Source organism: Sycon ciliatum, chromosome 11, assembly GCF_964019385.1.
Source record: "Sycon ciliatum chromosome 11, ocSycCili1.1, whole genome shotgun sequence".
NCBI lineage: Eukaryota > Metazoa > Porifera > Calcarea > Leucosolenida > Sycettidae > Sycon > Sycon ciliatum.
Genome location: NC_088653.1, coordinates 1,793,939 through 1,806,008, shown reverse-complemented (window position 1 = coordinate 1,806,008; position 12,070 = coordinate 1,793,939). Strand labels below are relative to the sequence as shown.

The window sequence follows — 12,070 nt, the reverse complement described above, 5'->3', positions numbered from 1 at the left end:
ATAGATGTGCAAAGTCATGATGCCTGGTCCGCTTCTGTCCTGGGTTCACTACCCCGTGCTTTGCAGCCGCGAGCAAAACCAGCTCAGGCTGAGAGTTCCCTCCATGATTGCTTGTCCAAAGCGCGCATTCTGAGCCCACTCAGATCAGTCATGGTCTTCAGTGGCATGTCTCTGGCAGCTGTGCTTGCCTTGACTGCCGTGGCCAGGTTCGATTTCGGGCGTCCACGCACACCGGTGACATCTCGACGGAAGTAGTTGTCCATTGCCTGCTGTGGCGGGGCATCTGAGTGCATCCTTAGAACATGACCCAACATCCGGAAACGGCGGACAGCAACGGTGTGCGAAAGTGGCTGTGTGTGTGCTCTGGAATATAGGTCTTTGTTGGAGATGATGGCGGGATACCTAATTCCGAACAAGTTTCGTAGTTGACGTCTATGGAAGGCGTTCAGCTTCTCCAGTGCAGCCTCTGTCAGTCCCCAGGTTTCGCAGTTGTATAACAGTGAGTATGAGTGCTAAATACCCCAAATTCTCATCCTCACTTTAAAAACCATCTGACAAAAACAGCACAAAAAAAACACCACAAGCTCCTATAGTCGTGAAGCGCCTTGTGGGTTGTGATTGATCGCATGCGTTTTTATCAACATGGTTTATTACGGAATAACTACCCCTGTTACCGCCAAAGGACAACGACTTCAATTTTTGGTACTTCTCAGTAGAAAAGACTAGAACACATCTTTCAAACCGCCTTGGAGAATAGAATTGCGAAGAAGAAAAGAAACAAGAAAAGGAAAAATGGAAATTGAAGAAAGAACATTGTTGAGTTTTCAAGAACAGATTTTCACGATGCAGGATAGTGGCTCGTGGTGTACAACAGCTTCGAAGTAAACGTCGACGTCTTCGAAAACGATATTGATGAAGTAGCTCGTCAAAAGGCTTGTGTTTCTGCAGACCTAGCTAGGAAGGAATGAGGGTACAGAAAGAGAGGTGTGGTCAGCAGCTTCAGCACTTGCTACAAGTCATACAGAGGCAACAGCGCACTGGAGAGTAGAACTGCAGATTTGAATTCAAAGCATGCATGTGCTGCTACATGCAATACTGGTTCTCTGTGAAGCCTCCTTGTCCGTACATATAGGGCAAGGATCATAACAAAAATAATAAAGAATATAGAAAGAAAATTACTGGATAGCACAATACGTAGTGGATCAGTGGTATGTGTATATCTGACTAGCACCATGCCCAAAGAGTATTAGTGTACCAAACTACTACAGATGCCATTGCGATGACAAGAGTAACACTTGAGCCGGCATGCTTGCATGCCTTGGAGCCAGGAGTGTTCTGATGAAAAGCACCTGGTGTGATAGCTGTTTTCCTTGGAGGCAGCACTTCAAGAGTATGATTCTACAGATAGAAAGAATAAGAACCACAGAAAGTTGACAAACGCAATCAATAAGACAAGCTGAATCGACATTTGTGTACACTTTATTCATTCAATGTAAAACGGTCATGACAATGTGCAATGAAACGATGAAAATAGGAAGAAAAAGTGTAGAGAACAAATTTTGAATTATGGCCTAAGAAAAACTACAGTGGGGACGACACTACGGCTATAAAGGCGTGCTTTCAGGTAAGCTTTTCCCAAATCGGCCCGTTTTCGTCTATTCGGCTTTTTGCTAAGCTCAAAATTACATCAGATTCGGCTGCAAAATCAGCATATTGTTCGAAAATCAGCTGCAAAATTGGAATAATACTCATAAAAAGGACACACTTCAGGCTCATTACAAACATCTTGAAAGTTTTTGTCTTCACAAGTATACTTTCAAGCCTTCAAGCCTTTTTATGAGTATTATCGCATTTTTGTCTCAGAGGAAACTGTTTACCAAAATTGGAATATTTTGGAAATCGGCTAAAAGAATTGTTGGCATATTGGCTTCAAAATTGGTGAGATATTGGAGGATTTGGTAGATTTTTGGCGATTCTCTAAGAAACCCTCCAAAATCGGCGAATTGCAAAGCGATATCCGATAAGTCTTTATTTCGGAGAAATTTCGGCCAGCCGATTTGGGCATTTTACTGGTAACGATGGCTCTATATGCTATGAACTATACTGCAAGCAATGTCACAGCGGTTTGGCATCAGTCTACAACTCATCAGTTCCCAACAAGCAAAAGAAAGCAATTGCTTCATCTGTCTATCTTCAGATGCTGATTCCCCTAAAAGAAGTGTAGAAAAAGTAACCAACATCCTACAATTCAACAACTACCCAGAGTCAGGTATGGTTTCCGCACGTGAACGAGCTATGCGCCCCCCGACGTGGCAGAGTGCAGAATGAATACCATGTCACCCTAAACCTACCGTTTCACACCGAATCTTTCCACAACAAAGTTCATAAATTACTCCGTAAATTTCAAGATATAATTATGCCCAGCTGATCTACAGGAGCCGGCGTCCAAGTTCTATGATTTGCACGTCTGCCCTCAGCAAACCACTATGCCACAGGTATACAGACAAGTCCAAGCCTCGTAAACAGGGGTGGCCCAAAGCTGCTTGTGTCGCCTGCATGTCTGCATGTCTGTCAGAAACATGCACAGAGCGAAATATCGTACACCACGTAGACTGTAAATGTGGTGATAGATATGTCGGGGAGACTTTCCGCAGCCTCGCCGCCAGGACCAACGAGCACAGCGATGACACACGCTTGCAGCCAAGTCAAGATGCTGAGAAGTTTGAAGTCGAATCCGGTATTGAGCACTGTCCAAACTGATCCTAAAGAAGTACGATCTCTTTCTCCATCTCAGTCTCGCCCTATATCTTTCTACCCCCCCCCCCAACCCCTTCTCTCTCCATCTCTCTCTCTTCTCTCTCTCTCTCTCTCTCTCTCTCTCTCTCTCTCTCTCTCTCTCTCTCTCTCTCTCTCTCTCTCTCTCTCTCTCTCTCTCTCTCTCTCTCTCTCTCTCTCTCCTTCTCACACACACACATACTTTCTATTCCTCTCTGTCTCCATCTCTCTATCACGCACTTTTCAGGCACTATCCTCCTCAGCTTACTCAAGCTCAGCTGATGAGCGGTGAATTCCCCGAAACACTATGTATTAAGCAGGGATTGGTTCTTTGTTGCGGGGTTTTCCCAGTAGAAGGTGCGATGTGCTCCTCGTGTGCTCCGGATGGCAGCCGTGAGTCCGTCAAGAGCCAAGTTCGGCCAGAGGCCTATGTTCCTCGTTGAAACAACCAACTTCATGACTAAGACCGCCGAAGTCGCAACTTTTAAGTTCGTAAGTTCATATAATGACAAAAAATACATTTAGAATTATGACACTACTGTTTTCCCTGCATTTGCTAGTGTAGCGTGTTCCCGCACGCTAGCTCTTACCTGTGAGTTCAAACTTGCAGTCGGCTCACTAGTTTCCAGCGTAACTGCAGTGAAGCACACAGTGCAGCATACATGTACATCACCAATCAGGATACGGCTCAATTCATCTATGGCCGATTTGACGCGAAGAAGGGGCCAGCTTTCCTGCGTAGCTATAAGCTTGGACGTAATTCAGCAAAGTCGAGTAGAAAAATTCAAAATTGTTCATATCGAGAAAACTCTAAAATGATGATGGTGAACATGTCCCCAGCGTTAGAGATGATCTACTATCATCTCATGTTTAGTTTTTTTCTAAGAGCAGGTTCTGACGATGGGTGACTGGTCCGAAATAGCAATAATTTGTTCGACATCACTAATAAAATAATTTTTTATCCAGCGCATGCACCAAGACTTAATGACAGCTGAAGAGAATGGTTGTCAGTTCACCCCCCCCCCCCCCGCTTTCTTTGTATGAGTACTCAATACTCATACAAAGAAGAGAGTAGAGTAAAACCTGTGACTAACGACCACCCATTGGTGCCAGCAAAAGTGGTCTTTAGTAGCAGGTGGTCTTTAGTTAGAGGTTTGCACTGCGTGACCATATATAGATCCCAATATATGATATGTATGGCAACATGCAGCTAATAACGTTAGAATTCCCCAGGACTTGCGCATACCATTCTTATATAAGGTCAAACAACACTTGGAGAGAAAGACGGAGAGGTGGAGAGAGACAGAGAGAGAGACGATTGATTTTTGCACATATCAAATTCAGCTGCTACCTCTGAAGCCAGGAGTCAAACGTTCTCTGTGGAAGTTTCATTTTGCGCTGGACTTCGAATTTGTTCATGTGACCAATCGTACCCACTGCCCTAAGTAAGTTGCTGTGACTTCTCGATTGCTTGAGCGCGATCCTTCAGCATCGGAACCTTGCGGTGCTGCTTGGTTTCTGGATTCCTTAATGCCATCGTCGATTCGTCTGTAGCTGTATGCCTGAGGTGAAAGAGCCGCTCAATATTCGTTTCTACTTCGAGTAGTAACTTGAAATATGGACAGGTGTAGTGCAGTCCACACCGACTCCATAGTCAAATGAATTGCGTTCATTTGTTCAACTCTAGTATCGAAAGATTCCTTTCAGGACAATGGAAATTAAGCAAATTTTCAAGAAGAAGCTTCCAGAAAAATAATCTTGAAAAAGAGAGCTTGCAGATCCGTGTATAGACCGAAAAACAAATACAAGCAGCTTCTGTAAAAGGACTTGGTGAAGTGATGATGGACAACTTAGCAAGCAAGGGAGCTGTTGCAGTGTGGCGGGGAGCCTGAAACACAGCACGAATACCAGACTTATGCAGTTTTACACGGCAATTTAGCAAAGACCGTGAAAGCGCAGGAAAGAAGCAATTAGAGGCGTAACAGAGATGAGATAGTATCATAGACATATACCACATTCGACTTGCTTTGAGTGACAAGGAGGATCATTTATACAGACATGTTTCACCGTTTCTGAGTCCCGCACAATCTGGGTTTCGTAATGTCGACTCCACCTCCCTTCAACTGACCTGCTTCGTGCAGCAGGTGTGCCAGCATAGGGATAACAGAGCGCTTGCTGGTATTTGCTCCTTTGACTTGGCCAAGGCGCTTGATACCGTCTGGCATCGAGGACATTTGGCCAAGCTCGAGCATGCATTTAGGGTACGTAAACACCCCCTCTCCTGGCTGAAATCTTATCTCTCTGGGCGTTATCATTACGTAACTGTGCTTGGCACATCCTCGGCTGCAGAGCCAGTATTGTGAGGTGTTCCTCAATGATCAATTCTTGGTCCCCTACTATTTATAATTTACGTAAACGATTTACCTGCAGTCTTCCCTGGAACGTCTCTGCTTGCTGATGACACGACCTTTCTCACCTCATCAGCTTCCCTCACTGGCTGAAAAACAACTTGCGTGCTGGCATTCAGGAAGTTCTTTCATGGATGTCGTCCTGGAGATTGTCCCTAAATCTATCAAAAACAAAGAATATGCTCTTCCCGCCCCAGCCAGAGTTTACAACCCTCATCCATGGCAACTTTCCAAATCGAATTCACATAGTGTCTTCTCACAAACACCTTGGCATTGTGATTGACTCTGCACTCTCTTGGGTACCCCACACCGAATATATCTGTAAAAAATCAAGTAAATCTTTAGGAATTTCTTCCCCCCCCCACAGTTCCTACCTCCCACTTTCTTGCAAGCTTCATTTCTATTTAGCCTACCTTCGCCCAATAGTTTTGATTATACCGATCCGTCTTGGGTTGGATTATCCTCTTTCGCTGCTGCAAAGCTTGAAATACACCACAAGAAAATCCTTAAAATTCTCCTCCGTAAACCTTGCATGCTCTCATCATCCGCCCTTTATAACATCGCTCACACAACCCTGTTATGATATGGACGCAGTGTACACGTGGCTTCTCTTGTCCATTCTATTAAGCTTGAGTTGTGCCCACCTCATCTCATGTGTTTTAATTGGTTCTCTTCTCTAAGAACTAGAAACTTGCTCTTACTCCCTAAGTGTAACTCATCCACTCTTTTGCGCTTCCCTCTCTTTATTGCTTATTTTGTTTGGCTCACTCTACCCAGAGAAGTTAAGGATCTGACCTCACTCCGCCTGTTTAAGATCCGTGCCGCCCCTTATTTACTATGACATAAATAGCTTATTATCCACATGTCCTTTGCGTCTCTGTGTTTTTCACTGTTTTTATTTGACATTATCTTTCTTTACGGAGTTGCTGTTGCTGTTCATTTTTGTTACTCTTTCTTTTTCCCTCCCCTTACTTTTATTTATCGCCGTGGTTGGCAATCACCCACTCTCTTAATATTGGCCGGTGTTTCCACCAAGTCTTGAGATGTTGTAATAAATATTAAATAAATATTAAGGCCCAGCCATGCCTCCAAATCTTTCCAGTGGTCGTCGCCAATTTTTTCGCCAGAAACTCAATGTGGGACGCCCAAGTTAGCTGGTCATCAATCAACACACCGAGGTATTTTGTCACGTGTGTGACTTGCAGAACACTGTTGTTGCAGGTGATGGGTGACGGAGCAGAGTCAAACGCACCTCTGGGACCAATGAACATCGCTTGAGTCTTAGCTGAGTTCAATGGCAAACCTTTCTAGTAACGGGTCAAAAATCGTCTTTGGTACAAGAAAAGGCGGTCGCCGGTCGCGTTCAGCAGGTAGTCGCTAGTCACACTGCATTTTGAATGTGAGACCGTCTGTGCCTGGCAAAGTGGTCTTTAGTACCAGGCTGGTCGTTAGTCACGGTGGTCTTTATTTACAATTTTTACTGTATGTATCTATTTCAAAGTGCAATGTGAGGCATGCGCTTTGTTGCAAAAACTTATTACACTGAGTGGTTAGGACAACCTCAGTATCATGGTTTGGTACCATTTTAGGGTTGTGATTGCTTAAGGCCCATTATGCGCACCGGGTATTGAGAGCCGATCATCATTAGTCATTGTTGATGGTTGATTGAACTGTGCTTTTTGATTTGAATCGCTTCCTAATAGCTGCATTTATGGAGTCAAGCTGAGAAGTAGGATGTCCCCAAAATGAGAGACATACCGTTACATTCACAGTGCAATGTTTATGCCTTTTGCTTGTCGATCCACGATATTACAACTCTTGCCATGCCCCCTCACTGTTACTGTTTTGGCATGGCTGAAACAGGGTACGTCGAAGTAGCTGCATGATATCTTACCTCTGCTGCTCAAGCACGGAGTGTTATAGATTTTCGGTCCCCTAAACATTTGCACAGAGTAACATGTCACTCAAAGGCAACAGTACCACTCCTGCATGTGGCTGCTTGATATCTCTAGGGGGAACTCCCGTTATGCTCACCAGATGCGTATGCAGATCCAACTTCATCGGTTGCTGGTGAAGTTTGTTGCGACTGTCCCGGACTTTGAGATGTTTGGCTTTTTCTTTGATCTGGCACTGGTGGTGTTGGGGGTGTCATACCTGACAGACCTGGATTGCACAAGACATAACCATGACAATATCTCTGTACTCCCCAAGGTTCTTGGATTCTGAAGGTTGCGAGGGCCTCTTTTACGAGAAAACAAAGTACAATTCAATGTTATATCAGGAAAGATTAGCACACAACACAACAAAGGGTTCTCAAGATCCCCCACCCCACCCCACCCCCCCCCCCCCCCCCAGCCCACCCTCTCCAAATTCTCTCATTACAATCAATATTCATCAACTCTTCAGTGGTTCCTCTAGTGTATCGATTGGAGGCCCGTGATTCAAGAGTACTGACTGTAGAAAAAATCAATCAACAATGTCGATTTACAACAGTACAACGGAGGGGCTTCTCCTATAACATTGGCCAAGCCCCTGGCTTGATCTTACCAGGATATTTTGATACTTGTGCATTGGCTACTGCCGGAGTTCTTGGGAACTGTCCTGGATTTTGCGATGCTTGACTTTTTCTTTGGATTGGTACTTGTTGCGTTGGTGTTGTTTTGCCTGCCATGTCTGAATCTGCACGGACATTAATAATTAAAATAATTATATTACCTGCATTACATACGGTCACTGCACATGGTGTCTAGATTATCAAGGGGATTGCTTAAAATGGTCTCAAGCACAGAGTATGCGACCGTACATGATGAAGGGATTGATACCTGCCCCAAGTGAAGGTGCGTTGTGTGCCGATGTCAGAACCGATATTGGCAGCAGTAAGATGTGCAATTTGATCTAAGATATACTCGAAACGAAATTTGTTGTTCGCCCTGAATAAAGAGACCTAGGGTATTCCAGAACATGACAAAACACCACAGGTACCGGACTTGCTTGATGCGAATCTGGTAATCTGGTTTTCTGGTCATCTGGTCATAACGTCTCCTTGTGAGAAGGCCCTATTGCTTTCAAACATGGTGCAGATCCACAAATGGTCCTCGCGCTCTGTTCTGAAAAAACTATCGCCCAGTCTTGTTATTATGCATAATGTCTTAAGAGAGCATGTCTGAGAATACCAAAGTATGTGTGCAAGTGGATCTCTCCGATTTCGCTCAAAATTTGCAGGTAGGTTGCCTTTGGGGTGTGGATCGACTGTGCAAAGCCCTTGAAAAAGTTTCTGAAGGGAACCTTGAAATTTGCATACCCCTCAAAAATGGCCGAAATATCACATTATTTATGGGTCTAGAAACGAGTCACGCCACAGCGTATACGAACAAGCTATGAACAAAACTACATCAAGCCAACATTGCCTCACCTTAGAAGAGTTCCTGGAGCAGTACCGCTTAGCCACGCCAGCATCCCAGAAGACGAGGTCCATCACCCCCTGACGCCACAAATGATCGTCTTGAAAATAGCCAATTTACAAGCGCTGGCAAAACAGCCAGCTACGTCCTCAATTGGCCAGAACTATACACCGGCAGATAGTAGAACACCTCTTCTAGCGCTGAGGACATGTCCCCCATCTTCCTTTTGGGGTTTTCTTGAAATAAACATTTTTGAATTTTTCCACTCGACCATGCTGAAATACGGCCAAAGTCATACCTGCGCAGGAAAGCTCGCCCCGTCGCGACGTCTCCTCAGCAATTTCTACTCCAACACTACTCCCAAGGCCGCAGAACAAAGTGTAGTTTTGACTCTGACAAGGAAAAGCAGCGGTGATCACTTGTCACTCCAAACGACAAGCTTCTCCTTGCGCCACCAATAATTTTTTGTGCGACTGTTGATGCAAAAGTGACTGAAGGCCTGAGCGCAGTTTTTGAATTTTATTGCAAGATGCACGGTGAAATCACGTGCCTTGTGACGCAAGAATGCCAAGTCGCGTTGCCCACGGCTCACGAGATTTCAGAGTCACCTTCGTCAAGTGCGCTTGTTACTCGCCTTGAACGCCCGTTGGTCTGGAAGTCATCCCACTCGTGTTGTTACTGCGCTCAAGAACACGCTGGGAGTGTTGTAGGCCTACGAGCCGGGACTTTCCCTGATCATGTAGGTCGAAGACCAGTGAAATGATGATGAAATCACATTCTTTATGACGTAAGAAATCTCTCATGCAGTTCACGCGACAAGTGCGTGCAGTCAGTGCTACTCGCGTGCCAGTCAACACAGGGACCGAGCTAGCCGCTTTTGTCGAGCATCGACATGAAAACAAGGGACTTTTACTGTTGGACTATGTTCGGGATTGCAGGAGGTAAGTGTGAAAGACGAATAACTCTCCATGCTGTACGGGGCATATTTCAACGGCTTGCTGCCATTGCAACACTCCTAGGACAGTTTGTTGGGGTACTCAGCAGTTCAAGCAGGAAATGAAGGTCATCTTACCTCTGCCATCATGGTCTGTTCCGAGTAGCGTTCCAGGCACTTTCACGATCGTTGGCCGCGTATTGTGATGCAGGAAGCGTCATCCTACGTCATAGAGCACGCGATCTCACCGTGCATCTTGCAATAAAATTCAAAAACTGCGCTCAGGCCTTCAGTCACTTTTGCATCAACAGTCGCACAAAAAATTATTGGTGGCGCAAGGAGAAGCTTGTCGTTTGGAGTGACAAGTGATCACCGCTGCTTTTCCTTGTCAGAGTCAACACTATACTTTGTTCTGCGGCCTTGGGAGTAGTGTTGGAGTAGAAATTGCTGAGGAGACGTCGCGGAGGGGCGAGCTTTCCTGCGCAGGTATGACTTTGGCCGTATTTCAGCATGGTCGAGTGGAAAAATTCAAAAATGTTTATTTCAATAAAACCCCAAAAGGAAGATGGGAGACATGTCCTCAGCGCTAGAAGAGGTGTTCTACTATCTGCCGGTGTATAGTTCTGGCCAATTGAGGACGTAGCTGGCTGTTTTGCCAGCGCTTGTAAATTGGCTATTTTCAAGACGATCATTTGTGGCGTCAGGGGGTGATGGACCTCGTCTTCTGGGATGCTGGCGTGGCTAAGCGGTACTGCTCCAGGAACTCTTCTAAGGTGAGGCAATGTTGGCTTGATGTAGTTTTGTTCATAGCTTGTTCGTATACGCTGTGGCGTGACTCGTTTCTAGACCCATAAATAATGTGATATTTCGGCCATTTTTGAGGGGTATGCAAATTTCAAGGTTCCCTTCAGAAACTTTTTCAAGGGCTTTGCACAGTCGATCCACACCCCAAAGGCAACCTACCTGCAAATTTTGAGCGAAATCGGAGAGATCCACTTGCACACATACTTTGGTATTCTCAGACATGCTCTCTTAAGTTATTTACAGTAAAGAAAATAGGACTAATAAACTGAAATTTACGCTACAATGTCAAGTACCGCCGGTACTGTCAGCACCGTTGGTCAGTGTCGTGCAATGTTATCGCATGAGCTGATTGTAAAGTAACTGGTGATGTTAGTGCACATTATAGCCTGATATGCAGTTTCTTGGTCTTTTTTTCTTTAGTATAAATTTATCCTTGGCTTTCCATCCGAGGCTAAAGTAAGGGGAACTATTGTCAATTGCCAACTGATGAATCATCTCGAGCGCCAGCAGCTCCTCACTCCCACCATTTTGAGATCTGTAGGAGTCTCGGCACGAATTCTCGCAGCTGATATAGCGGGGGCTTTCACTGGGTCTGCCACGTGGACCTCCACTGCAAGGTCAGGCAGCTCGGAATTACTGGCACTCTCCATAGCTGGCTATCGTCTTATCTTGACAGCTGTTCACTCCGGTGCTTAGTTGGCGGGCATATTTCTTCTCTCTACCCAATCTCTGCAGGGATGCCCCAGGGCAGTATCTTGGGCACTACGCTGTTTTTAATATACGTGAATGACGTTGTCGATGTACTTGTTGGCAATGCTAAGCTTGGGGCCTAGGCAGACGATACAACACTATACATTTTAGTATCCTCAGCACAGTGCCGTCGGGATGCTGGACAGGCATTGCAGATATCTACGAACTGCCTGCACAAGTCTCTGCCGCTCAAACAACTAATGTTACAGATATTCGCTCCCCTAAACATTTGCACAGAGTAACATGTCACTCAAAGGCAACAGTACCACTCCTCAATGTGGCTGCTTGATATCCCCAGGGGGAACTCCCTTTCTCCTTACCAGATGCAGGCGCAGATCCGTCTTCATCGGTTGCTGGTGAAGTTTGTTGCGACTGTCCCGGACTTTGAGATGTTTGGCTTTTTTTTGGGTCTGGCACTGGTGGTGTTGGGGATGTTATACCTGACAGACCTGGATTGCACAAGACATAACCATGACGAAAAGCTCTCTGTACTCCCCAAGGTTCTAGGATTCTGAAGGTTGTGAGTGCCTCTTTTAGGAGAAAACAAGGTACAATTCTTTGTGCCATCAGGAAAGATTAGCACAACAAAGGGTTCTCAAGATCTCCCCACCCCCCCCCCCCCCCTCTCCAAATTCTCTCATTACAATCAATATTCATCAACTCTTCAGTGGTACATATTTTTAAAATATCGAATGAAGGCCCGTGATTCAAGAGTACTGACTGTAGAAAAAATCAATGAACATTGTCGATTTACAACAGTACAACGGACGGGCTTCTCCTATAACATTGGCGAGGCCCCTAGCTTGATCTTACCAGGATTTTTTGATACTTGTGTATTGGCTTCCGCCGGACTTCTTGGGAACTGTCCTGGATTTTGCGATGCTTGACTTTTTCTTTGGATTTGTACTTGTTGCGTTGGTGTGGTTTTGCCTGCCACCTCTGAATCTGCACGGACATTAACATAATATATTATCTGCATTACATACGGTCACTGCACA

At 45.2% G+C, this 12,070-nt stretch overlaps 1 protein-coding gene across 1 annotated transcript; it reads right to left on the bottom strand.

Moving 5' to 3' along the window:
• Window positions 1-810: 810 nt before the first annotated feature.
• LOC135826976 (uncharacterized) lies at window positions 811-11,503 on the bottom strand. Its single transcript, XM_065339501.1, has 5 exons — window positions 11,393-11,503; window positions 7,731-7,862; window positions 7,218-7,346; window positions 3,366-3,409; window positions 811-1,398 (listed from the first exon to the last, which is right to left on the bottom strand). The coding sequence occupies exons 2-5, from the start codon at window positions 7,852-7,854 to the stop codon at window positions 1,225-1,227; spliced, it is 471 nt and encodes a 156-aa protein (XP_065195573.1). The 5' UTR covers window positions 7,855-7,862; window positions 11,393-11,503; the 3' UTR covers window positions 811-1,224.
• Window positions 11,504-12,070: the final 567 nt, after the last annotated feature.

Bases quoted from the DNA above. Each gene is read 5' to 3' on its own strand.
- LOC135826976 (XM_065339501.1), bottom strand. From the start codon at position 7,854: ATGGCAGGCAAAACAACACCAACGCAACAAGTACCAATCCAAAGAAAA. The intron at 7,347-7,730 runs GTAAGATCAAGC...TGTGCAATCCAG, and splicing joins ACAAGTATCAAAATATCCTG to GTCTGTCAGGTATGACACCC. The intron at 3,410-7,217 runs GTGAGCATAACG...GCTTCACTGCAG, and splicing joins TGGATCTGCATACGCATCTG to TTACGCTGGAAACTAGTGAG.